General features: G+C 50.9%; 4 protein-coding genes across 10 annotated transcripts; 2 read left to right on the top strand and 2 right to left on the bottom strand.

Annotated features, from left to right (window-relative positions):
* The first annotated feature begins 1,389 nt into the window (after positions 1 to 1,389).
* On the top strand, positions 1,390 to 5,819 carry TUBA4A (tubulin alpha 4a). Its single transcript, XM_037849736.1, has 4 exons — positions 1,390 to 1,527; positions 3,256 to 3,478; positions 3,791 to 3,939; positions 4,189 to 5,819. The coding sequence occupies exons 1-4, from the start codon at positions 1,525 to 1,527 to the stop codon at positions 5,158 to 5,160; spliced, it is 1,347 nt and encodes a 448-aa protein (XP_037705664.1). The 5' UTR covers positions 1,390 to 1,524; the 3' UTR covers positions 5,161 to 5,819.
* Positions 5,820 to 6,633: 814 nt separating this feature from the next.
* STK16 (serine/threonine kinase 16) lies at positions 6,634 to 10,061 on the bottom strand. The gene is made up of 8 exons (XM_037849737.1): positions 9,985 to 10,061; positions 9,455 to 9,644; positions 8,668 to 8,887; positions 8,270 to 8,403; positions 7,978 to 8,098; positions 7,755 to 7,850; positions 7,215 to 7,336; positions 6,634 to 7,128 (listed from the first exon to the last, which is right to left on the bottom strand). Exons 2-8 carry the CDS (start codon positions 9,538 to 9,540, stop codon positions 6,990 to 6,992), a joined length of 918 nt encoding a protein of 305 aa, XP_037705665.1. The 5' UTR covers positions 9,541 to 9,644; positions 9,985 to 10,061; the 3' UTR covers positions 6,634 to 6,989.
* An 11-nt stretch (positions 10,062 to 10,072) lies between these two features.
* On the top strand, positions 10,073 to 19,684 carry GLB1L (galactosidase beta 1 like). 3 transcript variants are annotated; one of them, XM_037849732.1, is made up of 18 exons: positions 10,073 to 10,273; positions 10,726 to 10,787; positions 11,433 to 11,555; positions 11,741 to 11,907; positions 12,161 to 12,311; positions 12,485 to 12,545; positions 16,228 to 16,322; positions 16,422 to 16,596; positions 16,685 to 16,743; positions 16,851 to 16,972; positions 17,082 to 17,122; positions 17,333 to 17,451; positions 17,768 to 17,842; positions 17,961 to 18,050; positions 18,194 to 18,307; positions 18,609 to 18,740; positions 18,883 to 19,098; positions 19,249 to 19,684. In XM_037849732.1, exons 3-18 carry the CDS (start codon positions 11,487 to 11,489, stop codon positions 19,516 to 19,518), a joined length of 1,956 nt encoding a protein of 651 aa, XP_037705660.1. In that variant the 5' UTR covers positions 10,073 to 10,273; positions 10,726 to 10,787; positions 11,433 to 11,486; the 3' UTR covers positions 19,519 to 19,684. The 3 variants fall into 3 exon arrangements, with proteins under 3 accessions (XP_037705660.1, XP_037705661.1, XP_037705662.1); XM_037849733.1 differs by lacking the exon at positions 10,726 to 10,787; XM_037849734.1 differs by lacking the exons at positions 11,741 to 11,907; positions 12,161 to 12,311 and having other exon boundaries at positions 10,074 to 10,273.
* Positions 19,632 to 25,647, bottom strand: ANKZF1 (ankyrin repeat and zinc finger peptidyl tRNA hydrolase 1). 5 transcript variants are annotated; one of them, XM_037849727.1, is made up of 14 exons: positions 25,581 to 25,647; positions 25,058 to 25,223; positions 24,346 to 24,458; positions 24,053 to 24,155; positions 23,736 to 23,929; positions 23,217 to 23,362; positions 22,978 to 23,125; positions 22,447 to 22,675; positions 22,100 to 22,252; positions 20,973 to 21,459; positions 20,699 to 20,810; positions 20,397 to 20,564; positions 20,184 to 20,269; positions 19,632 to 19,962 (listed from the first exon to the last, which is right to left on the bottom strand). In XM_037849727.1, exons 2-14 carry the CDS (start codon positions 25,191 to 25,193, stop codon positions 19,839 to 19,841), a joined length of 2,199 nt encoding a protein of 732 aa, XP_037705655.1. In that variant the 5' UTR covers positions 25,194 to 25,223; positions 25,581 to 25,647; the 3' UTR covers positions 19,632 to 19,838. The 5 variants fall into 5 exon arrangements, with proteins under 5 accessions (XP_037705655.1, XP_037705658.1, XP_037705657.1 ...); XM_037849730.1 differs by having other exon boundaries at positions 23,217 to 23,329; XM_037849729.1 differs by lacking the exon at positions 25,581 to 25,647 and adding an exon at positions 25,486 to 25,576.
* Positions 25,648 to 25,686: the final 39 nt, after the last annotated feature.

The raw sequence follows: 25,686 nt of genomic DNA, 5'->3' as shown, positions 1-25,686 counted from the left end.
TGGCAAGTCTACTGGGAACAGAGACCCCGTCATGTTTCACTCAATTCCTTTCTATGTCTTGCCTAGGTAAGGTGCCATTAACTTTTTTTTTTTTTTTTTTGATAGAAAGTTGCCATCACTAGTTATTTTATAGAATGATGTACTGTCACACAGCCCTGGCCCTGGGGAAACAGGAGGGTGTGGGGAGGAGAGGGAGGTGAATCCTTTCCAATGATGACTAGCCCAGAAGACAGGTTTCTTGAGGATGTGCCAAGGAGCACGTAGGAGCACTGCCTGATGAATTTCCCCAGTGGAAAAAGCCAGCTAAGTAATGGAAAGCAAATAAGGAAAACAAAAAAAAAAAAAAAAAAAAAAAAAACAAAAAAAAAAAAAAAAAGCTGGAAAAGCCCTGTTCTTGCAAGAAATGGAAATAAAACATAGAAAGATGGAATGGCTTCTGCTGATGCCTCCACCTGAGCCGGGAGCACCTTAAATTGCTTACGGATAGAAGAGAATGAGAAATAATCAAAATTGGCCAGGATATCAGAATCTCGATTTTCTTTTTCCCTCAGTGCCCACAAACATTGTTGTAATGCTTCGGGAGTGGAATTATTGACTCCTTTTTACCGATGAAACGGCCAAGGACTCAGCGAGGTTAAATCGCCTGCCCAAGGCCACACAGAGCAGTCAGGATGTAAATCCAGCTCCTGAGAGCTCCAGGTGCGGCGCTGAGGCGGTTCCGGGAGCAGGACAGCGGGCAGGTGGCCGCGGCAAGGGCTCACTAATAGTGACGGTGTGATGACGGGGCCGTTGCCCCGGCGGGCGGCCAGCAGGCCACGGCAGATTCCCTGGGTCGGCCCTCGCAGACAGGTGGCGGGACACGGCTCTGAGGGACAGCCTAAGAAATCGGCATCCTGGGGCTCCGGCTGTGCAGCTCCCGGGCCGCGGCCGCTCTCAGGCGTCGGCGAGAGCCGGCGGTCCCGGCTGGGGACCAGCAGGGGGCGGGCCGAGGGAAGGAGCCCCCGGGGTCCCGGCCGGAGCCGGGCAGCCGGCCGGACTCTCCCGGGAGGCGGGGCGAGGAGGGCAGGGGTGAAGGCCCGCGGCAGCCACCTCGGGAGGATGGCCGCGACGGCACTCGGCCTAAGTCGGAATACCTGGGCGACGGGCGTGCCCATGACGCAGGTGCAGGCGAGATGCGCCCTGCCACCGCGCCCTGCGTCCCTACTACGGAGCTCGGGAGCCCAGAGTGTTGGCTCAAAACAGGGAGCGAAGGGCTAAAGCCCGGGCAGCTCTTCCTAACCGACGGCGGGCAGGTGAGGGACAAGGGCGCGGCAGTGGGAAGGGACCTGGCCCGGGCACACTTCTGGGGGCCGCCTACCCCTCGGTGGGGGGCGTGGCTTCCGGGCTGCCCAGCCCGCAGTGGGCGAGCCAAGCGCGCGGGCCCCGCCCCCCCGTATATAAGAGCTGTGCGGCACTGCAGCTAGCGCAGTTCTCACTGAGACCCGTCACCCCGACTCAACGTGAGACGCACCGCCCGGACTCACCATGGTGAGTGCGACCCCCTGGGATCGCGCCCTTCCTGGCTGCCCCCTCCCTCCTTCGGAAGACCCTCTCCTCCCGGGTTGCCCAGGGCACTCGGCGTTCCGGGTTTCGAGGAAGTGCAAGGGTTTTTGCACCGCCCCCACCCCCGGCCTGGTGACTTTGGCCGAGCCGCGTTGTCCACCTTCGCAGGCTGGGAGGGTGGTTGGGGTGGAGTGGGTGTCTTGCCTAGCAGAGAGAAGCCGTTCTGGTGATCTGTCCCCCTGCCCCACCAAGCATTTATACTCAAATGCTTGCGGAGAGTCACGCGCTCTCGCGCCGTGTCCTTTTCGTGGGCTGGGGAGGACCCGCTTGGCTGCCTACCGCCACCCCACTCACCGCCCCTGGAACAGGCCGTACCCGTGCTGGGTGCAAGAAGGTGGAAGGCGGTCAGGCTGCTTGGTCCCACATCCCCTTTATTTCCGACTCTGTGTGCATTCCTCCTATCCACTGCCCCTCCAGTGACTCAGCACCCCACTTCGGATCCAGGAGGGATGGTGGAAATGGGGTTCGGCCTCGGAAGACGAGCCGGCCGCTCTCCAGCCAAAGCTGGGCTGCACGGACGGGCAGAGACAGCTGGCGCTGCGCGCGAGCGCAGGCCGAGGCCAGGCTGGGGGGAGGGGAAAGAGGTGTGAGTGGCGGTGGTGGGGGGGCGGTATTTATAGCCCGGGAGCGGGGGCCGAAATCCAATCCCCTCATTCGGCTGGGATGTAACTGGAAAGAATCTAGGGGGAGGGGATGCAGAGCCGGGGGGCAGGATGGCCCTCACTTGCCCCGGGCAACGCCTGTTACCTTTGGGGCCTCACCGCAGGTTCCGCTTCCTTTCCTGGGTGTTGGGTAATGTCACCCGCCATTTCCCTGGTTGGGAAAGGAGGTTTTGCGGGCCTTGCCCGGGACTATGCAGCACTTTGTCTCTTCAGGGGTTTAACTTTGGACTGGCAGGGATGAAGTGTAAGGCCAGAAGTGCCCCACTGCCCCCAATCCCTGTTGCCCACCCCTGCTGTCAGACTAGCATCACAGCTGCTGGCTGGTGGGTAGCTGAAGATGGGCAAGGCACCCAGAGCTCAGGGGTGGAGGTGGGGAGAGGAGCCAGATGCGTCTAAAGGTGTGTGCATGGGGGGGAAGGGGGTGATATCCTGATGGTCAGTGTGGTCAGTTGATGCTGGAATGGAAGGTTGAAACCACTGCAGCCCACAGGAAAGAAAGAGGGAGAGGGTTATATGAAGTCCTAGTTCATCCTCAAAGCAACGAATTCATCAAGTGAGGGGCCTCTAGCTATAAACTCACTGCTCTTGCTGAGTTGGCTTTGTGGGCAAAAGGCATCAGGAGTGGCTGAAAAGCCTCTTCTTCCAGTCACTGCAGTGTTGGCTTGTCTCATATGCACTTGCCCTCTGTGCTCCCTGAGCATCCTGTGAAGGTGGCAGGGTCATGTGGAGCTGCAGCTCTTGCTTGACAAGAACCCCACTGAAGAGGAGGCCAACAGGTTGGCCTGCCCTCCTGGGTGCCTCCAGTTGGGGAGTGCTGAGATGGGGAGCTTAGGCAGGCTGCCAGCCTCTTCTGACCACTGCCCAGCCCCGAGCCCTCACTCTTGCCAACTGAGTCATCCTAGCTGGTAGGTGACAGGAGGGGAGAGATACTCACCAAGTGAGGACTTGTGGGCGTGGGGCTTATTCTGTGTCCCTTCTCTTTATCCCTCAGCGTGAATGCATCTCGGTCCATGTGGGGCAGGCAGGTGTCCAGATGGGCAATGCCTGCTGGGAGCTCTACTGTCTGGAACATGGGATTCAGCCTGATGGGCAGATGCCCAGTGACAAGACCATTGGTGGAGGGGATGACTCATTCACCACCTTCTTCTGTGAAACCGGTGCTGGAAAACATGTGCCCCGGGCAGTTTTTGTGGATTTGGAGCCCACTGTCATTGGTGAGAAGAAGTGGGGGCAAGAGTTGAGGAGAAAGGAGAGTGACTTTAAGCTTCTTTCTGGAAAAAGAGTGTCTAGACCTGGCTATCCTGGCCCTGAAAATTTCTAGCCTGGTTTGAGCTGAAGAGGTCAAGCTGACCTCAGGCTGGCCTGGGCAGCAGGTCTGTGTTCCTCTCACATTCTGCTATCTCAGGCTGGCAGAAGGATGAGCCCTTCCACACATCTGGCTGCAGCTACCACTTTGGGGGAGGGAGGTTCCTGCTGAACCCAGCCTTGTGGTTTTTGCCCTAACCATGTGGTTTATGTCCTTCCAGATGAGATCCGAAATGGCCCATATCGACAGCTCTTCCACCCAGAGCAGCTTATCACTGGGAAAGAGGATGCTGCTAACAACTATGCTCGCGGCCACTATACCATTGGCAAGGAGATCATTGACCCCGTGCTGGACCGGATCCGCAAGCTGGTGAGAAGCTGGCATAGAGGGAGGGGGCTCCTGAGACTATGCTAATGGTCAGGAATGCTGTTTTCCAATCATTTTAGGAGGTCGTCTCTCATTGTGCATGATCCAAAATGTGATCCTGCAACTGTGGGATACACATTAGTCTCTGCCCTGACTACTGAGATAGTTTAAGTTTTTATGGAGTGAGAAGATCAAGCTCCACAGACTCCCTCTACTGTACCTACATTGCTCTTTCTCTTTCTTTCCTTTCAGTCTGACCAGTGCACAGGACTTCAGGGCTTCCTGGTGTTCCACAGCTTTGGAGGTGGAACAGGCTCTGGCTTCACCTCACTCCTGATGGAGCGGCTCTCCGTGGACTACGGCAAGAAGTCCAAGCTGGAATTCTCCATCTACCCAGCCCCCCAGGTGTCCACTGCCGTGGTCGAGCCCTACAACTCCATCCTGACCACCCATACCACCCTGGAGCACTCAGACTGTGCCTTCATGGTGGACAACGAGGCCATCTATGACATCTGCCGCCGAAACCTGGACATTGAGCGCCCAACTTACACCAACCTCAACCGCCTCATCAGCCAAATTGTCTCCTCCATCACAGCTTCCCTGCGCTTTGACGGGGCCCTCAACGTGGACCTGACAGAGTTCCAGACCAACCTGGTGCCCTACCCCCGCATCCACTTCCCCCTGGCTACCTACGCACCCGTCATCTCTGCAGAGAAGGCCTACCATGAGCAGCTGTCAGTGGCGGAGATCACCAATGCCTGCTTTGAGCCTGCCAACCAGATGGTGAAGTGTGATCCCCGTCATGGCAAGTACATGGCCTGCTGCCTGCTGTACCGTGGAGACGTGGTGCCCAAGGATGTCAATGCCGCCATCGCCGCCATCAAGACCAAGCGCAGTATTCAGTTTGTGGACTGGTGCCCCACGGGCTTCAAGGTTGGTATCAACTACCAGCCACCCACTGTGGTGCCTGGGGGTGACCTGGCCAAGGTGCAGCGCGCCGTGTGCATGCTGAGCAACACAACTGCCATCGCCGAGGCTTGGGCCCGCCTGGACCACAAGTTCGACCTGATGTATGCCAAGAGGGCGTTTGTGCACTGGTACGTGGGTGAGGGCATGGAAGAAGGTGAGTTCTCCGAGGCCCGGGAAGATATGGCTGCTCTGGAGAAGGATTATGAGGAAGTGGGCATCGACTCCTATGAGGACGAAGATGAGGGGGAAGAATAGAACAGCTGCCTGGAGCCCATTACTATGTTTATTGCAAAATCATTTCGAAATAAACAGTCTACTTGCATGGTTTCTTGTCACCTCTGTGAGTGCTTGAGCTTCTGCTGCCTTCTTTGTGCTGCTGCTACTGCTGCTTCTGCTGCTATTTGCTGCTCATGACCCTTTTCCCTGCCATGGCTGAAGGTGAGAACTGTCAAAGGGCCCTTGCCAGGCCCAGGAAGCATGACCCTAGGGACCTTGATGTACGGTCCTAGGGAAACCCAAGATAGTGAGGAAGTAAGGACTAAGCCATGGACCTGCATGTCCAGCCACAAGCTCTTGAAGGATATGTGTCTTTACTTCCTTTCCAAGTAGGAGTTTAAGTCCAGTAGTTTCTGTATTTGAGAGCTGGACTGCTATCCTGTTCTTCCTGCTGTTTCTGCATTCACCAACTCTGGAAGCAAGACTTGGCCCAGGGTTTGGGAGTGGGGCTGGGCTGGCCCAGAGTTCCTGGGCATGAAGCCTAGTCATAAGCTTGGGGGATGGGAGGGAACAAGGGCCATCTCTTTTGAGTTGTTTGTGCCACTGAACCTCCCAGAAGCTTTGCATAGCTTACTGTCTGTCTTGCTGCTTTGCTGGGGCTCAGGGTTTTGCCATTAAAAGTCAGGTTGTCTCCCGTTTGTGCTTTCTTTCTGGCCTCCTGGAGTAGCTGGTGGGAGCCTCCTGCCAGAGCCCTGGGGACAATTTCAACTTTGCTAATAGGCACCCTAGGACCCACGCTGATGTCAGCATGGGGTTGGGCGGGGTTGGGGAAAGAAGCCTCGATCTCAGGAGCAGATGCCAACCCTGCCTTGCTTCCCCTCCCTAGTGACTCAGGGACGCAGTGCCCTACCCTGGGGAACAGGTTTCAAACCCAGCTAAGGCAGGGCCCCTGTTTACTCAGCAGAACGGGCAGGAAGTGGCAGCTAGATACTGCCTCACCACCCTGGCCTCGTTAATCATTAACTGTGTGTGAGCTAGAACCATCAATGAGACCTAGGCTAAAATGGATGCCACCTCCACTCTCCTTACCCCCAGGCGGAGGCTGGCAGACCTGTTAGGCAGCTGTTCCAAAACTTACTCAGATGTCTCCACCCATAAGTCCTTGCCTGGCAAACCGGCTGGGCTGCTTCAACTAAGCTACCCACCCCTGGGAGTGAGAGAAGGGAAGAAATAGTTTGCTTTTAGGGGGCCCTGGTCCCAGTTCTTGGCATGGGTTTTGAAGCCAGCTCGAGCCAGAGCAGCTTGAAATTTTTCACGAAGACAAGCTAGGAGCAGAATTCTCCACCGGCAACCAGCAAGATCTAAGGTGAGAATATCTGCCTCCTTACAAGGAATGGTGAAGCCACACCTTTCCTGAGTATGCCAGTCCTTCCCAGGCTGTTCCTTTGGAAATGGCAACCAGACTTTGGGCCCCTTGCACCCTTTCTCTCACTCAAGAACAATGAAACTAAGAACCATACCAGCCTGCTTTCACTTTATTCTTCTGTTTATACATTCTCCTGCTCCCATATTTGGAGGCAGACCATGATGTGAGCTCAGCAGTCCCGCTCAGAGCTGTGTACCATATTGTATCAGTTTCCCTTTCTCCTGACCCCCACTCGCCAGCTCGATCAGGCACCTTGTCCATTTGTTGCTCTAGGGGGTAGGGAGCAGAAGCGCAAGTGTGGGATCAAGATGGCTGTCCCCACCTCTCCCCTTCCATCAACTGTAAGAGAGCAGTCTAGGATGGAATCAATAGAGAGTCCAATGAGGGACACAGGAGCCTCTTTCTAAGGCACAAGGGGTCTACCTCATGGCCACTGGTTTCTTCAGATTTGGGTAGTGTGCTGGCCAGGAGCAGGGGGCTGCAGTACCTCCACCTGACCAAGGAGGAGAGGAATGTGGGGGCGCTCCTGGGGGTCCACAGTCATCATCGAGGCCAGCAGCTGCCTCAATGCTGAAGAATGCCTGCAGAGGGAGGAGGGAGGAGAGTGCAAGACACAGCAAATACCAGAGAGGAGTCTGAAATGCTTGGTGCCCCTTTTATAGCTCACCTGGAGCTTTGCAGGATGCTGAGTTGGTTCTGCACCGCAAGGGCCACACTGTCACCTTTCTGGAACACCATGTCATAAGGACCTTCCCCAAACATCATGGCATACAGTACACAGCCTAGGGACTGAGCACCACTTGGTTATTCCCTGGAAGGGACTAATGAAGGTGACATCCCTCCCTTACTGCAGTAGGGTAAGGAGGCTACACAAGCTAAAAAGAATATACCAACCTCAGCCACGTGGCACCACCAGGGCCCAAGGAAACTGCCAGTTAGCTGGAGGCCTCTGCACTCCTTATTTAGTCACTGTTTTCAGCCCTGGTATTTAGCTGTACCCACCCTGTTGAGCGGCAGGGATTATACCACTTCCTGACCAACTGTGTACAGTATCAGTGACAGTGCCTAGGAAGGAAGTCAAGGGGATGGGGACATACCAGGGTTCCAGGGGCCTCATGCAGTAGAAACCAAAGACATACTCCTCTACTGCACAGTGAGTACAGAGCAGCACTTCCCCTGCCCAGATCCCGACCCACATGCTCCTCACCCAGACGTCAGTCCGTTCATCGATAACACAGTGGCTCTGCACCGAGAAGAGCTCTGGAGCCCGGTAGGAGATAGTACATCGCTGGGCTGCCCAGTCCTGGAACAGTGGCCCCAGAGTTCAAAAGTGGGGAAGAGGTCACTGTCATATGACCAAACCGGGGCATGTACCAAAAAGGGTCAGGGATGGGGAACATGTGGACAAAGGAACCAGGAGACTCTCTTACCTGTAGGGCCAGGGCCTGGCGGGAGCCCTCCACCTGAATGCATGCTTGATTCATGGAACCCAAGTCCATTAAAATTGGCTGCCCCTCATCTCCAAGCAAGATGTTGGTGGGCTTCAGGTCCCTATAGGGAAGTGGAAATGAACTGTGAATATCCCTGGACAGGGAGGCTGGAATCCTAGGGAGCAAAAGAATCCTGGGGGCTGTTTCTTGGGAAGAGAGCAGAGACTTCCCATTTCTCTTGGTAAGGCTCTTCCTCTCTGCCCCAGCAAATATACAGGGTCTTCCCACTGACCTGTGGGCATAACCCTTGGCATGAATGGCTTCAAGGCCTCTGCAGATACCCAGCAGCAACAGCAGGATTTGATCCTCAGTCAAGAAGTTGCCTTTGTCCTTCAGCCTTTCTATCTCATTCCACAGCGTACCTCTCTGCAACACAGGTTTCCCCGCAGTTGGAGATAACTTCTCAGTTCTCTGCTCCCTGGATATGATCCCTTCCCTATGCCAACATCTATCAACCCCTTCTCCACACACACCTCAACCCCCAAAGTCCCACCTGGGTTCCTCTAAACCCCAAATCTGAAGTGGCTAAATCTTGGACATAGCCCTAGCTTCCTAACATGCTTGACTGCTCACAAAACCCTAGGCAGGTGGCTCCGTTGCAACCCCTCCATAAGCTGGAGTCCTTCTGACCTTGAAGAAGGGTAGCAGCAGCCAGGCCTCATGTTTAGGGCCCCGTTCCTTCAGACAGTAAGCCACAAGGCGAAGGATGTTGGGATGATGGAAGAGGCGATGCATGTCTGCTTCTCGCTGGGCCTCCTCGCGGTCTTGCTGCTCATGACACAGGATTCGCTTCAGGGCGTAGAAGCATCCATCATGTAACCCCTCCACTAGGTCCACATAGCTGAACCCACTGTGGATCAAAGGGTCAATGAAGGACCTCAGTCATCTCCACACTGCCTGAACCCAGAGGGGATTTCCTTGGAGGAGGAAGGGGGTGTATTTCTCATTTAGTAGAAACCCTCCCAAGATGTGGCTCTAAGAGAAGTCTCAAGATTATTATACTTTGGGCCCTGCAAGAGCAGAGACACGATCCTCTTTGAGGTCCTGTGGTCATAACATGTCCTGCACGTGATAGATGCTCAATAACTGAATAGCCAACCTTTACCAACTGCTTATAAACCAGGCCCTGGGCTAGACATTTTACAAGCATCATCTCATTTAATCCTCACAACTCCATCAGTGAGGCAGGATAATTGTCCCCATTAAGCAAACAAAGAAACCATGGTTTACCAAGGTCATACAGGGTGGACCTAGGAGGCCTGACTCCAGAATCCACTTTCTTGATTACCATATGGCTAGGCCCTGTGAGGTGAGTTAGAGGACGGGGATAAAACCCTTGTACCCTTATCAAGTGCAGACTGATGTCCCTCATTCACTATCACCCTGGGGGCCAGCGAACTGATTATCAAGCACTCACCCCTCCCCCAGTTTCTGGATGAAGAGGTAGCGCTTATTGTCAATGACGACAGTTCCCCGAGAGCAGACACACAGCGCGTGGCCCATAGTGTCTCAGTCATCCTCCTCAAAGACCGTCTGAGGCTGCCGAAGGGTCCGTCCAGGGCGAGTGGGTTTTTCCAAGCGATGTGCGGGGGGCCCAGCGGATCATGCTGGAAGGAACAGAACGGCAGGGTCACGGACAGGTCCCCGAAGTAACAACGCGAAGAGCCCAGGCCCAGGAAACTATATTCGCGTCTAAAGAAATGGGCCCTGGCAACGCTAGCTCCAAGAAGGCTGCGCTGAGGGGCTTTAAAACCTCAGGCCACGCAGCGACTACCAGGCCGCTTCCTCCAAGCCTAGTCCACCTTTGGGTGGCCCCCGCTCCCACGCCCGTCGGGCCACGAAGTCAGGGCACAGAGTAGTGCCAGGGGAGATGCGCGGCTGGCGCCCACCCCTTTTAGAGCCCAGCCCCGGCTCGGGGCGCTCTGCCAGCTGGGACTCCTCACTAACCTGGCCGGGGCGCGACCGCCAGAGACCGGAAGCAGTGGTTACATCATCAGTCCGCGCTGGCGTAACGGCCCGCGGTATCCTAGCAACGGCTGGGTACCCGGAAGATGTGGAGGCGCGGAGCTGGGAGGCCAGGGGCAGGCTAGAGCTGGGGGAGGACGGGTCCCGGGACCCGGGCGAGGGTTCCCCACCTGGCCTTCAGTAGGGGTCAAGACGCAGGCATCTGCATCAAAGCGGAGCAAAGCCGGGCCTGGCCCGAGGGCCCCAGGACCTCCATCTCCCAATGTCCGAGGTAGGAGGCCTCATATGCCTGGCGTGCTGGGGCCAGAAAGCTGCCGACAATAGTCCAACCCGACTGGGGAGTGCAGGGAGGGGCTGGTGCTGGAGTGCTGGACTCCTAGAACTCTGATGCAGTTCAGCCTCCGGGGGTCTGGCTTGTATCTCACTACCCTAGCCCTAGTGATTAAGAGCTCAGGCTTTTGAACCACACTGCCAGGATCCAAATCCGGATTTAATAGCCTACTAGCAGTGTCACCTCAGGAGTTACTGACCCCCTCCAAGCCTCTTTACTAACTCTAAAATAGGTACAGTAGAACTTAAAGTTAACTGCATCACCTATGAGGCCAAATTGCCTAGTTCAAATCCCAGCTCTACTAAACTGGTTGTTTGACCTATGACAGATTACTTAATATTTCTTACTCTCAGTTTCCTCTTTTGTAAAATTGATAATTATTTACCTTACAGAGTTGTTTGAGGATAAAGTGAGATGTTAAGTGTTAAGCACAATATCTGACACATAGCCGTCAGTAAGTATCAATAAACAGTAATAATAATAATACTTACTACCCTAGTCCTCACATCCCAGGCTTGAAAATTCCCAAATTCCAAAACCTTAGCATCAAGCAGTTGTCCTTGACATCTCTAGCAGGCAGGGATAAGTTGGGGAGGGGTGCACTTCCAAAGAAGATGAAATGGCCTGGATGAGCCCTTTTGCTGAAACAAGGCTCTCAAGGAAATAGATCCCTCTTGTAACCTGATTCCCCTATTCATATCCCCGCTCATCAGGAAGATTTTCCTACGATTTCCCTTGGTTCTGACATTGATTCCTCTAGATTAACCTGTGCTGTGCTAGAAGCTTTCAGGGAGCTCAGTGTAGTAAGAGAGGTGCTTCTCAATCTAGAATGTGCAGAGGATCGCCTGGGGATCTTGTTAAAATACAAATTCTGATTCCGTAGTACTGAGATAGGACCTGAGGCTATGCCTTTGTAACAAGCTGCCAGGTGACGCTGATGAAGCTGGTTTGTGGACTGCCCTTTTGAGTAGCAAGATGTAAAGGACTTTACCATCTAGTACAGTGGCGGGTAGCTGCAAGGCTGGAAACAAAGTCTAGGCTAACCGCCTGGCAATTTGGGGTGGTCTCCGCCCCCTTGCTCGCTGAGGTTCCTTCCCAGGAATCCGCCACGTGACGGAACGCCGTCTCAGACTAGAGGAGCCCTGCAAGCGCCATGGCTCCCCAGAGGCTGCCCTGCCTTCCCTCCCTGCTGCTGCCGCTCCTGACACTGCTGCTGGCCCAGGTAAGTCGGGAGTTTTGAACCCTCCCGCTGGGTGCGGTGAGGCGGGATCAGAGCCGGCTGATGCAGAGAAAGTAAAATTAACAACAAGGTAGTGGGAGGGGCTAATTCCATCCGCTCCGCTCTTGGCAGACGCTAAGCCCTACTCCAGACGTCTGCTAAGCACCATCTCTCCTTCCCTTTTTCAGGCAGAGGCTCGGTCTTTCGTAGTGGATCTGTATAAAGACAGATTCCTTCTCGACGGGGCCCCGTTCCGCTACGTTTCTGGAAGCATGCACTATTTCCGGGTTCCGCGGGTGCTTTGGGCAGACCGGCTTTTCAAGATGCGAATGAGCGGCCTCAATGCCGTACAGTTGTAAGAAGTGCTGGTGAAAGCCGTGGATGGGCGGGATTTATTCTTCGTACCGCCCCCTTAGGAAGGGGGTTGGGCAGGATGACTGGCTCAGTATAGAGAGTGGTTGAAACTCCTGGGCTTCCAGGCAAAGATGAAGAAAGGCAGGCAAGGACCTCCTTCCAACTGCTTCCTGGAGTTTCCCTGCAGGGCCTGGGCCCTTAGGTCTCCCCGGCATCTCCCCACCTTGGGCCCTGTTAAACTCTTCCTTCCTCAGTTACGTGCCCTGGAACTACCATGAGCCAGAGCCTGGGGTCTATAACTTTAATGGCAGCCGGGACCTCATTGCGTTTTTGCATGAGGCAACTCTAGCAAACCTGTTCGTCATACTGAGACCAGGACCTTACATCTGTGCGGAGTGGGAGATGGTGAGTTAGTTGGAGAAGGGATAAAACCAAAGCCTCCCATGTGCAGTTCCTAGACTATTCCCATTTGCCTACACTCTGTGGCCACTTCCAGCACTACACTAAACTTCCTCCCTACTTCCCGCCTCCACCCCAAAACAAAACCTACACTCTTGTTGTCTTCATGTCTTTCTCAGGGAGGTCTCCCATCCTGGTTGCTTCGAAACCCTAGAATTAATCTGAGAACCTCAGATCCAGGTGAGTTGAAACAAAAGATTTAATACAGAAAAAAGCAAACAAAAAGTGAGTCATTTGGGTGCCAAAAACTGGAGCCACCATCCCCAAATTGGAGATCATTCAAGTAGTTTTGTTTCCTACTTATCCAGTAGGATGCTAGAAACTGGCACACCAGACAGACTCAGTCCCTGTGCACTGGAGCTTGTAATATAGTGGAGACAGATTTTTAGAAATTAAACCTATGAATAAAATTAATTGCAAGCTATAAAATTAGCACACAAGATAATAGACAGTTGAGATAGTGAGTAACAGAGAGGTAGGGTAGCCAGGAAGGGTTTATATGCGAAGAGAACATTTCATTTGACCTCAGGGAAGGGAAGGCCCTGGTCATGTGACGAGTGAGGTAAGAACGTCCAGGTAGAGGGAACAGTGTATCTTTTAAGGCCCAAAGATGGGAAAGAACATGACATGACTGAGTAACTGAAAGAGCAGCATGGCTGGAGCATAGTGGGTGAAGGAGTGCATAGTATAACATGAAATTGGAGATAGGTAGAGACAATGAATGCAGGACCTTGTAGACCATGATAAAGTGTTTGAATTTTATTCTAAGTACAGTCGAAAGCTATTGGTATGGCATGATCTGATGAATTAGCCCTGTTGGGGAAAATGGATTGAAGGAGCAAGGGTGGAGGTGGAGAAACTAATTGGGAGACTCTTGATTTGTAGATGAGGAAAGAGATGGTGGTAGCTTGGACTAAGGTGATGGTGGTGGAGATGGAAATAAAAGGATAGTTTGGTATGAAAAATCACCAGGACTTCTTGATGAATTTTGATTGAAAAGTGGAGGGTGAGTAGGGTAGGACTGGGAAAGAAAGGAATCACATTTCTGGCCAGTCAAGATGGTGGTGCCATTTACCGACATAGGGAAGATAGAGAAGAATGGTGGTGGCAGAGGAACAACTTTGGGGAGAAAAACCATAGTTCTGTTCTGGTCATACTAAATTTTCATTACCTGTGGCACAGTCAAGTGAGGATATTAAGTAAGCAATAGGATGTGGGGGTTTGGAACTTAGGGAAGAGGTCTGAGTTAGAGATATAAATGTGGGAGTCATCAGTCTGAAGATAGCATTTAAATTTCATGGGTGCTGAGAGAGTATATAGAGAAAAGATGAGAATTCAAGATTAAGCTCTGAGGATGCCCAGTATTTCAGGAAGTTTGTATTTCATTCCACATGAAGTCATGAGAGGCAAGGGAATGATTAATCTGATTTTACCTTTTCAAGAGATCTCTCTGGCAGAATGCCTCATATCTGTTAGGGACTCTTCAGATGCTGCTTTACTTCTTTAAGTATTGGAGAGCTCTGTGCCCAACATAGCATTTTCCAAACTCAGGTGACTATAAAATACATTTTAAATGATAAAGGATTGATGGAGCACCAACACGAGATCTCTGTTTTTCTCAAGAAAACCACTGACCTTTACAGTGCTAAATCCATAGTGGTCTCTCAAGCCTTATCTTCCTTGACCAATCAGCAGGATCAGCACAGATGATCACTCTGCCCTATGAAGTACTCTTCTCTTGGCTTCCAGTATACCACACTTATCTCGTCTCTCCCTCTCCCCTCCCCCACCTTTATTCCCACTCCTCAGTCTCTTCGTGGTGCTTCTCCATTTCTCTTACAACTGAATGTTGGATTGTACCAGGGCCCAGTCCTTGGACCCTTCCCTTTTCTAGTAATACTCATTCCCAAATACTCTCATTTATTCACATCACTTTAAATTCTATGTAATATGCTAATGACCCTGATCCCCTGACTTCTATCCAACCCCCTACTTGATTTCTCCGTTTGGAAATCTGAAAGTCTTAATGATACAACCAAGCTCCTGATATTGCATCCCCAAACCATCTCTTCCTACAATCTCCCCATCTCAGATAGTAGAAACTCCATTTTCCTATTGATCAGGCTAAAACTATGGTGTAATCTATCTCTTATACCTCACGTTCAATCCATCAGAAAATCCTGTCAGCTTTACCCTCAGAACCTTAGAATATATCCAGAAGTCAACTACGTTTCATCACTCCCACCACCATCATCCTAATCCAAACCACCTCTCTCACCTGGTTTATTTTAATAGCTTCCTAGCTGCTTTCCCTTTGTTGTCCACTCCCCACCCCCCCCCATAGTCTGTTCTTAATGCAGCAGCCAGTATGACACTGTTAACTGTTAAAATGTTTAAATATAAATCTTAGATCATGTCACTTCTCCTTTCATCTCTCCAGTAGGTTCTCATCTCATTCAGGATATGAGCTGTGGATTCCTTAAAATGGTTTACAAGGCCCTATATAATTGGCCCCAGTTACCTACTGACATTCTACTCTTCTCCCCCTTGTTGACTTGGCTCCAGCCACACAGTCCTCATTGCTATTCTTCAGAACCACCACACCTGTCCTGCTTGAGGCTCTGCACGTGGTGTTCCCTCCATCTTCCTGCAGAAATCACCTTCCTCAGGGAAGCCTTCCCTGGCTACCCAATCTTAAATTTAAGCCCCCTCACTGCAATATTTTATATCCTCTGTCCCTGTTTTATTTTCTCTCCTTGGTCCTAATACACTATACATTTGTCTGCCTCTCCCACAAGAAAGTAAATTCCACAAGGGCAGAGATTTTTGTCTGGTTTGTTCCCGTCTCTATCCCTAACACCTAGAACAGTGCTTGGTGCTTTGTTGACACCCATACATATTTGTTGAATGATTGAGATTTAATGTATGCTTGGATTAAAGAGGACAGTAAAACATGGGCCTCCTTTATACAGAACACAAAATGTAAAGAAATTACATGTTTTGAGAACAATAACAACAAACCCCAAAATAGTTTTCACTGAACACAACTTTGAGAACATTCTATCTGCTAGATGTTGTCCATGATAGGGATGCAGCAAATGAACTGAAAGACTAGGTTCCTGCTCACTAGTGAGGAGACCAATAAGGAAAAATTACACAATAAATGCTTAAATATAATTTGTTCAGTGCCTGAAAGAGAAGTTGGGTTTTGTGAGAGTGTGTAATGCGGGGGGGTCTAACCTAATCTGGGATATCAGAGAAGGTTGTCTTGAGGAGGTGAAATGTAAGTTAAGACTTGAAGCATGAGCCAGAGTTAGCCAGGTGAAGAAGGGTGGGGAGAAACAGTATCAGACAGATGTAATAACCTGCAAGACTCTGACGCAAATTACAAGTAGGATTTGAGAATTTAAGATATGATACCTAATATGAACCATTGATCTTTCACTTGATGACTTAAATTGGCTGGATAATCAGTTACATGAAGGTACAGATCAGACATTATACATGTCTGTGAATTCCCATGCTATTTCCTAGCTATAACCAGTTCAGGATTGATTACATAATAACAACGCTATATGATTTGTTCAGTGTTTTTCCTACATTGGAAAAACAAATTTATAAGAAACACTGTTTCCTAGGTTCAAATTTCATTCACCTGCAAATACACACGTGCTTAGGGTAAGAGTTTCTTCTGGCAAGAGTCACTGCTTCCCAGATTTATTTGTGGGCAAGTGGGGTGCAGCCCAGAGTAGAGGCAGCACTGAAGTTGCTAGTGTGGGTATGCGGGTGGTGGCTGGGAGGTTCTGATGGTCCCTCAAGAGCAGAGCAGCACAGGCTCAGAGGGCGCCGTTCCTTCCTTTAGACTTCCTTGCTGCAGTGGACTCCTGGTTTGAGGTCTTGCTACCCAAGATATATCCATGGCTCTACCACAATGGGGGCAACATCATTAGCATTCAGGTACATGTGGAAAGTTATCTGGGCAAGCGGAAGGAGGTGCGAGGGATCCTTAATCTTTCCTGCCTCACAGCTGAGCTCCACTTTCCCTCCGGCCGGCAGGTGGAGAACGAATATGGTAGCTACAGGGCCTGTGACTTCATATACTTGCGGCACCTGGCTGGGCTCTTCCGTGCACTCCTCGGAGACAAGATCCTGCTCTTTACCACAGATGGACCTGAAGGACTCAAATGTGGCTCTCTCCAGGGACTCTTTACCACTGTAGATTTTGGCCCAGGTCTCCTGAGCAAGCGTCAAGAGCGGGGCCTGGGGAAGGGGCACCTCTTCTATGATGTTTATCTTTCATCTTTGCCTCCTTTCTGCAGCTGACAACATAACCAAAATCTTTGCCCTGCTTCGGAACTATCAACCCCATGGGCCACTGGTGAGGGGCCAACAGGGAGGGGAAGCAAAGCAAAAGTCAGGGATGGAAATGGATCGAGCTCAGTTCCCATCTCACTCACCACTTTTTCCTTTCACTTCACACTCTAGGTGAACTCTGAGTACTATACAGGTTGGCTGGATTACTGGGGCCAGAATCACTCCGTACGGTCCATTCCAGCTGTAACTACGGGACTAGAGCACATGCTGAAGTTGGGAGCCAGTGTGAACATGTAACTGGAGACACTGGGGCCAACGTGAATCTGTAATGGGGAATTGGGGGTGAAAGTTAAGACTCACTGGACCAGCTTTCCCCTTTCTCCCCACCCTTCCTCGCTTCAGGTACATGTTCCATGGAGGTACCAACTTTGGATACTGGAATGGTGAGTCCAGACGGCCCCTGGGGCTGGAAGCAGGGAGGTAGCAAAGAATTGGAATCTGAGGGCTAGATGAAATCAGGATGGCTAGAAGCTGGATATGGCCAAACCTGCCCCCTCTGATGGCAAAATTCTCTGCATCAAGCGCATACTTTGCTTAGAGCCTACCATCTGAAAGATAGGTTGAACTAATTAATTAAATCGGTTCAATCCCAGGTGCTGATGAGAAGGGACGCTTCCTTCCAATTACTACCAGCTATGACTATGATGCACCCCTATCTGAAGCAGGAGACCCCACACCTAAGCTTTTTGCTCTTCGAAATGTCATCAGCAAGGTGCCCTGTCACTTTATCGAGCTCCAAAGGCTTGAATTAATTTGCGGGTAGTGCTCAAATTGTAAAGGGATCCCATGAAGCAGTGGTTCTTTTCCGGGCCACAGAGCCCTCTGAGCCATCCCATGGAAACATTTCCCATCCTCCCAGCCAAATGTGATTCTCTGGGGAGTTACACACAAGTGTGTGCAAAATTCCAGGGTCTTTAAGACTCCTGAAGTCCTTCTCTGGATCCCAAGATAAGAACCCTGCTCTAGGGTCTTGGAATAGGGGTTGTTTCTGTGGTTTCCCTGTGGCTGCTGAGAGAATTTGGGCTCAGTTCCAGGAAATTCCTTTGGGACCCTTACCTCCCCCCAGCTTCAAAATGACGCTTGGACCTTTGACTCTGGAACTGGTGAGTTCCTTGCCAACTTTTCTGATTCTACCCCTTTATTCCTAAATATCCTCTCCTGTCCCATCTCTCTCTTCAGATATTTTCTTCCTATTCTAATACATATCCCTTATTCTAATAGAATGGGGCTTTGCTGGATTTCCTAGGCTTTCTGTGCCCCCAAGGGCCCACCCATTCATTCTTCCCAATGACCTTTGAGGCTGTCAAGCAGGTAAGGGGTTTATGGTAATGCAACCTTCCTCAACAAGCGGGTAGCCACTGATACCCTCCAGCTACCCATTTCCCCTCCAGCTTCCCCAAAATATCCTTTCTTATCTCTCAGTCCATCTTAAGTACTCATTCTTTCACACACAGGACCATGGCTTTATGCTGTACCGGACCCATCTGACCCATAGCTTTTTGGAGCCAACACTACTTTGGGTGCCAAAGAATGGAATCCATGACCGTGCCTACGTGTTAGTGGATGGGGTGAGAACCTAATTCCAGGCTAACTTGTAACCCCCAATTTCCTTCCCTCCCCACCACCCTTGATCCTTGAGTTCTATCTACCCTTTCCTGCCTGCCCGCTCACATTTTCAGGGGGGGGTCCAGGGATAAGCTGGAATGGGAAGAATTTGACTAAGGATACAGTTCCAGAATGGACAGGAAACTGAAGATATGATAACAGTCTCTTTGCCCTCCAGATAGGTGTCCCAATGTGGCTTCCTGTGTGGTGGCCAAGAACTAGATGCTAAGCCCTTCTCATAGATCCTGTATCTCTTATGCACAGGTGTTTCAGGGTGTTTTGGAACGAAATGTGAAACACAAACTATTTTTGACTGGGAATGAAGGATCTACACTGGATATCTTGATGGAGAACATGGGGAGGCTCAGTTTTGGGTCTAACAGCAGTGACTTCAAGGTAAGCTAGCTTTGCCAACTTCCACTCCTCCATACCCTTATTGACCAATCTCCCCTGGAAGGATAGGGGCCTAACAGACTAGGGATAGAGTTTGGCCTCAGAGGTTAGGGGATGATGAATTTTTCATTTTCCTTCCCCACAGGGCCTGTTAGAGCCACCAATTCTGGGGCAGAGACTCCTTACCCAGTGGCTGATGTTTCCTCTGAATATCGATAAGCTTATAAAGTGGCGGTTTCCCATCTTGTTGCCGAAAAAGTCAGAACCTCAAGCTCCCACTGGCCCCATCTTCTACTCTACAACATTTCCAATTTTAGGCTCAGTCGGGGACACCTTTCTCTATCTACCTGGATGGACCAAGGTATTACCAATGGTGGTGGTGTCGTGGTTAATGAAAAACATCATGGAAGTAGGGGAAACAAAAATTACTCCTCTGATTATAAACCCAAAAGGGGATGGTTTTACCCCCTTGAGAACTGACCCTTTCTTTTCCCCTCTCCCCCATCTCCAGGGCCAAGTCTGGATCAATGGGTTTAACTTAGGCCGGTACTGGACAAAGCGGGGGCCACAACAGACCCTCTACGTGCCAAAACCCCTGCTGCTTCCTGAGGGACTCCTCAACAAAATCACATTGCTGGAGCTAGAAAATGTGCCTCTCCAGCCCCAAGTCCAATTCCTGGACACGCCTTTCCTCAATAGCACCTTGCATAAGACATATGTCTATTACCTCTCAACTGATATACAAAGTAACTCTGAACCAATGGAGTTAAGTGGGCACTGAAAGAAAGGTAACCTTTGGACCTGGGTCATGGAGTGGTCAGGATCCCTTGATGTTGGCCATGGTGACCATAAGGAACCAAAGGCCAGAAGGCCTGAATGTAAGTACAAGGGCAGTTTCCTTGCCAAAATTTATTGTGATTAAAGTTCCAAAGACAGTACCAGCTACACACACCTCTCTGGCCCTGTCTTTGTCCTGGTCCCTGAGTGTTCCTCACCCTAATCTTCCAAATACTCTGGTTTCATGGGGAAGAAGAAACCTAGAGCTGGTGTGAATGCACCCTGTCAGGGCCTAGAGTTGGCCCCAGGTGGAGCTGTAAGAAATCAGGAAGATGGCCTCCCAGCCTGACGGCGATGATCCTGGAGGCAGCGTGTGGAGCAGAAAGAGAAGTCATGGTAGTGAAAGGGAATGAGGCCTTGGAGGGATGCCCCACAACTCCAGCAGCGTCTGAAGAAGAGGAAGAAAAATGGCTGGACAGGTACCCCAGAAACTTTACAATCCAAGCCCCCTCCATCCCTCCTGCCACTTCTGTTTTCCCTCCAAAGGTGCCCACAACGTCTCAACTCCCCTTCACAACCCCCCTGAATACTGTGTAGGCACTCATTCCACTTGCCCTAAATGATCCCTACAGCATTATACTCCACCCCTTCACACCTTTATCCCCATACCGTGCATTGATGATTGTATAGTCAGGGATCTGAGGGGTAGGGGCTCCCAACTGGGCAGCCAGTCGACGCTCTGCAGCCAGAGCTCTCTGAGGAAAACAGAAGTTGTGTTAAGGACAATTGTGGATAGAGTAACCAAGGAGCAGCTGCATACTGGGGAATGGATTAGACCCTGAAAAACAGCCTTGCTATAGAAGAGACAAGCTCCGACCTCACCTTCTCTCGGTCGCTGAGGGCAGCAAATCTCTGCTGTTCCTCTTGCTCCTGCTTCTCCTGCTCCCGCTGCCTCTGTTGCTGTTCCTCTCGCTGCCGCCGAGCTGCCTTCTGCTCCCTTTTCCGTGTGGCCTGCCGTGCCTCCATCGCTGGTGTCAGTGGCCCTGGCACCTGGAGGATTTCAGGGAAGGTATTAGGTAAGAGCCACACCAGCTGGCCTTGGTAAAACTGCAAGAAAGCAGAAATGACCCAGCCAGGATCTCTGGTGGTGCTTTCCCACTCTGCCTCTTCTTTTTCCAACTGACCTGAGCCTTGTTGTAATCATAGGCATCTGGATTCTTCTCCATGAACCTTCGGAACTCATTACGTGTTGATTTGTCAGCTGCAACCGTATACGGTGGCCGGGCCCGGGAGTCCCTAGGTGCAAAAACCCCCAAAAATGGACTCAACTTGCCTCCTGTCTTTCCTAGCATCACCTAACCAGACCAAGGGAATACTGTTAAGCAGCCAGTGCTGACTTTAGTCTCCAGCTTATCCTCTCTATACCCAAAATGGCTCAAGAAGGGGGCCCTCACTTACTGCACAGTGGGGTCGGCACCTGCCTCCAGCAGCAGGCAAACCACTGAGCTTCTCCCAGCTGCAGCTGCTGCATGCAGGAGGGTGAAGCCACCGGAGCCCAAGGGGGCACTGAGCAGAGACATGACTCCTGGGTCTGGGGGGCTGGCAGCTAGCTGGAGCTTCAGCATCCCAACATCTCCAGCTCGGCAAGCAGCTAAAAGCACATCCCATAGCTCTGGCTGACCAGAGGTCTTGGCCTCATCCAGCGATGGTCCCAAGGAGGCTGTATCGGCCTGGGCCAACTGCATGAGTGGCTCATCTCCATGAGGTTGCTTGGGAAGAGTCATATGTGCCCCAGTTTCCAGGTCCCGGTTTCTGTCCTTCTTATTCCTTTTCTTCCTGCTCTGCTTGGGCAATACTTCAAACTCACGAAGACCCAGGGTCTCCAGTGTCAACTCCACTAGTTCCAGCTCCACCTGGAAGCAGTCCTCTCCCTCTGAACCTGCACCTGGGGAGCAAATTGAAATGTTAGATCCATCTAAGGGATAAGCAGAGGGTGGAAGGATTTGGCTGCCCCAGATGCAAAGAAAGTATATAAAGAGATAATCCAGATGATCCTGAAATGAAATAAAGTGTTTTTATTTTGCCACCCAACATAAATGAAGTAGCTTATCAAGAACTGAATCCCTTAGTTCACATGCAAAAATGATGCTCTTATGCCAGATGAGGACAGGCCCAGAATAAGATTTGCAGGAACAGAAGTCCCTGGGCTCTCCCTATGAACAGCCCTAGGATGTCCACAATAGAGGAAAGCACAGATGCAGTGATAGCCACGCAGATCAAGGGTCTACAACCAGGGAAGCAGCAGTTAGCTCAAAATCACAGCATCCAATAGGACAGGTCAAACTATGTGAGATTCAGGCAGCACAGATTCAGGTGTCTACTCCATGCCAAGACTACTCCAAGTACTGGAAATATATCCATAAAAGAGATAACAGGTTGGGAAATAAGGTCACTAAACATGTCTCAGTAATTGCAATGACAACCTATTTCTGTAGGCACTGCTGCATGCATATGTTATAAATGGGGAAGTGGGGAAGTTATCAGGGCAGACGCTGGGCTTTGACATTGGCAGATAATGCTCAAACCCTGTTTGGACGATTCTGCATTCTGCCCGAGTGCTTCATTTTCATCACTGCGGACCTTTCTTCTTTCTTCCTCAGAAACTTTCTTCCTCTCTCTCACTGTCTTCCAGCGCATCTGAGGTGGGTCCAATCTGACTATCTCCCGGGGGTCTTCTTCTGCCATAATACAAAAGATCTTTTTCAAGCTTTGCTGAAGAGAAGCCAGCCCAGGTCTCTTTCAATGAAGATGTGCACTGGGCTGCAGTTCAAAGGACAGAGTATCCTCTGGATACACAAATGAGACCCTGAGGCTTGGGCTGGAAAGTACAGGAAGGTCTAGGGAATCTGGGGATCTGGATCTTAAGGCTCACCATGGATGTACAAGGTGGTAAGGTTATGGAGCACATGATGTAGCTCTCGAAAGGTAGGTCTGCGGGTGGCAAGGGGGATATCCCAAAGTCGGGGATCCCCCCGTTGCAGGGGTGCCCCACGGCCTCCAAAGAACAAGGATCGGCCAGAGCGGGGGGCACGCAGCAGTATTGTCCCAGCCTCTTCCAGTGCGTTAGCCCAGCCTGGTCCTGCCAGCAGGTCACGAACCTCCTAGAGGGGAGAATAACTCAGCCCTGCATATCTTCACTTGCTATTTTTTTCATTTCCAACCCAAAAAATGGCCCATAGATCAACTGCAGGGAGTGGGAGGTAGGAGATAACACAGAGGGAGAAAGTAAGAAGACTAAAGCCTCTGGGGATCCCTATTCTATCTTTGTCTACCCAGAAATATGGAAAAAAGCTTGGAAGGATATAGGATCAAAAAACCTCCCAAACGTAACATTTAATGAGTTGAGCTGAGAGGGAGAAGTGTGGGTCAGAGGACCACCAGATCTGGGGGGGTCCCAACTCACCTTATGTAATGTGGCTTCACTGTAGCGCCTCAAGTTTGCTCCAGCAGAGCGGGAAGCCCCACCCCGGGCATCCTGAAGCCCCTGGGCTGTACCTCTCTTGGCCCGCACAGTGTAGCGGTGAAAGGTTTTGTGTGTCACCACTTCTCTTCTGTAGAGACAAGACTCAGTACTGGAGACCAGCTGGTGCTCCCAGGCTAACAGGATCTGTTCCATCCTCACCCCATGCAGCACCCTCTCACCCTTGGAAAATGGCACCAGCAAAGTGCCCAGCTGCAGCCATGAGCACCACGCAGTAGGTGGGGCCTCCACTTTGCAGGTTCTGTAGCAGCAGTTCTTCCTCTTCTGGGGGCACCTGGATGACACAGGAGCAGCACAAACATTCTACCTGTTGCAGTCATTGAGAGCAAGAAACCAATAAGAGACTCCCAAGCACCAGTGCCTGGTACTTCACATACCTTATCTAATTTAGTACAACCACCCTGAGGCTTGTGTCCCTTTTACAAATAAGGAAATCTGAGGCTTGTAGAGGTAGCCAAGATCAAGTGGTAGAACCACAGTTCAACCCTAGATATGTCTGTTTCCAAATTTAATTCCATTACCCTTGACCCTTCCAGGATTCAGGTCAGTTCAACCCAAGACTACACTATCAAGTGTGATAACCAAACCCAGACAGGGAGGAAGGGAAGAAATGAGAAAGGGACTGGGCTAAGGGGAAACCTAGGCTGGGGTTGACCCACACAACTTGTGCTGTTACTTGCCTGGTGAGGGCCTAGGACACAGCGGTAGGCAGACAGGAACTGGCCCTGGGCATTTTGGAAAAGAACCCGATGGGGGTGGAAGCCTGGGGGTCGGGCAGGCTTCTCAAATTCAGCCCTCTCCTCGTCCAATAGCTGCAAGTCCTCCTCACTGGTTGAGTCTGAGTCTTCTGATCCTGAGATGCTGGAAAGATCTCCTGAGGACACCATGAGACATGCAAGTTTGGAACCCCATCTTTGACCTTTCATCCAGCTTCTTAACTAGGGCCTTCTGCCACCCTCACATCCTACTCCCACACAGGTCTCCCACCAGTTGTCACCTCCAGAGCTCTGCTTTTCAAAGTCCAGGGCAGATAAGGGAGGCCTGTTCTTGAGACGCTGCTTTAGGTTAAACCGATGCCAGTCAAGCTTGTAATGTTCCCTCTGATAAGAGGCAAAGAGGGAAGCAGAAAGTGGAGGTGTCCCTCACCGTGTCCAAGCCCAGTAATGACCAAGGAACACAACTGCCTTAGTCAAAGCAAGGACTTGATTGAGACAAACCAAATGTCTACCTCTCCCCACTCACCACTGTATCTATGCTTCCAACATCTAGCCCTGTATCCTAGCCTTTTACCTGTTCCTGGTGGTTCTGGAAGGTCTGCTCACAGGTTGAACAAAATAACTTCTCTGAAATATCAGGAGGACCCTGGATGAGTTTTCTTTCTGGGCTCCCATTCTTCCCTGAACCTAAATAAGGAGAAGGTAATAGGAGGTAGAAACGGAGCCCAAAGCCAATCTAGTAATTATGAAATAAACGGACTAGCAATCATCTTATACAATAAATACGCTTCTGAAAGGATGTAAGGAAAAATGAATATAAATGAAATATTGTACTTAAATGAACCAAAGGAATAGTTTAGAGAAATCCTGCAGAAAATAATTTTCGTCAAGATTAAGTTCTTTTTAATTGTGAGGTACAAAAAAACAGAGACAAACCAAAATTGTACAAAACCAAATACATATTTTTTTCTTTTTATTTAGTAAGAGAGAATGATGATTGGAGTCTAGTTAAAACTTCAAACACATATGTAGGAATTTTCAAGTGTTTTTGAAAGCAGTGGTGTTAATGTTATGAGGCATAAGCAATGACAATTCAGGGGTCTGTGTTGGAAATCACCCACAGTCAACTAAAGATACATTTTATCCAGCAGAAAGAGAAATCAACGTGGGCTCCCGAGCTGGAGAATAAGAATAAGAGGGCTATCCCTAGAGAAGCAACATGCTCCAAAGAACCTTCGTGGGTTCTCGTGGGTTCTCATGGGTCCACCCCAAACCTCCCCGGATACCTGAACAGGAAGTGCGAAGAGCCTCCCCAGGAGAGTGGCTCACCAGGCTCAGGCCCTGAAGGACGGGAGCATCAGCGTTGAGGTCAAATAGGGAGACCGATGCAGGAGCCGGGGATGCAGCTGGATCAGGCGACATAGCTGAGCAGAAATTACTTGGAAGGAGCTCCTGTAACAGAAAGACGAAAGAATCAGAGTTCCCCAAAGCGAGATCCTACTGCCGGGTAACCTGACTGCTTGGCTTGGCCTGTCCCACGCCGCGAGGCACCCCGATACTCAGGAGACAGTTCTGGGGGTAGAAACGTGGGCCCAGGCCGCCTTCTCAAACTCCCAAGTCTCGGACCACACGATTGAAATGGGGGAGCACCCAGTTCTCAAATCGAGTCTAACAGTTAAAATCGCTAAGGTTCGCTAACCGACCTCTCTGTTACCCGAGTTCCGAGCTTCGGAAACGACTAGACCTCGTAGACTCGCCCCCGCTCTCAATAACTTCACCAAATATCCCGGTGAGCCGAGCGGTACTCACGTCTACAATTCCAACCTGAATTTCTGCAACACCGCAACACTCTCGTCAATACGGAGCATCGAAGGGGACAAACAAGGGCGACCGCACCTGAGCCCCGCCCCACGTA

This window comes from Choloepus didactylus, chromosome 9 (assembly GCF_015220235.1).
Source record: "Choloepus didactylus isolate mChoDid1 chromosome 9, mChoDid1.pri, whole genome shotgun sequence".
In the NCBI taxonomy this organism is placed as follows: Eukaryota; Metazoa; Chordata; class Mammalia; order Pilosa; family Megalonychidae; genus Choloepus; species Choloepus didactylus.
This window is presented reverse-complemented; position numbering and strand designations above follow the sequence as displayed.

Excerpts from the sequence above, each read along its gene's own strand:
- TUBA4A (XM_037849736.1), top strand. Across the intron at positions 3,479-3,790 it reads TTTGGAGCCCACTGTCATTG|ATGAGATCCGAAATGGCCCA; the intron begins GTGAGAAGAAGT and ends ATGTCCTTCCAG. Across the intron at positions 3,940-4,188 it reads TGGACCGGATCCGCAAGCTG|TCTGACCAGTGCACAGGACT; the intron begins GTGAGAAGCTGG and ends CTTTCCTTTCAG.
- STK16 (XM_037849737.1), bottom strand. The coding sequence starts at position 9,540 with ATGGGCCACGCGCTGTGTGTCTGCTCTCGGGGAACTGTCGTCATTGAC. Across the intron at positions 8,888-9,454 it reads ATCCAGAAACTGGGGGAGGG|TGGGTTCAGCTATGTGGACC; the intron begins GTGAGTGCTTGA and ends TTTGATCCACAG. Across the intron at positions 7,851-7,977 it reads GCCAGGCCCTGGCCCTACAG|GACTGGGCAGCCCAGCGATG; the intron begins GTAAGAGAGTCT and ends CCACTGTTCCAG.
- GLB1L (XM_037849733.1), top strand. The coding sequence starts at position 11,487 with ATGGCTCCCCAGAGGCTGCCCTGCCTTCCCTCCCTGCTGCTGCCGCTC. Across the intron at positions 12,312-12,484 it reads TCTGTGCGGAGTGGGAGATG|GGAGGTCTCCCATCCTGGTT; the intron begins GTGAGTTAGTTG and ends TGTCTTTCTCAG. Across the intron at positions 17,452-17,767 it reads TTCGAAATGTCATCAGCAAG|TTCCAGGAAATTCCTTTGGG; the intron begins GTGCCCTGTCAC and ends ATTTGGGCTCAG.
- ANKZF1 (XM_037849727.1), bottom strand. The coding sequence starts at position 25,193 with ATGTCGCCTGATCCAGCTGCATCCCCGGCTCCTGCATCGGTCTCCCTA. Across the intron at positions 23,126-23,216 it reads GCTGGTGCCATTTTCCAAGG|AAGAGAAGTGGTGACACACA; the intron begins GTGAGAGGGTGC and ends TTGTCTCTACAG. Across the intron at positions 22,253-22,446 it reads TACCACCTTGTACATCCATG|AAGAAGACCCCCGGGAGATA; the intron begins GTGAGCCTTAAG and ends GTATTATGGCAG.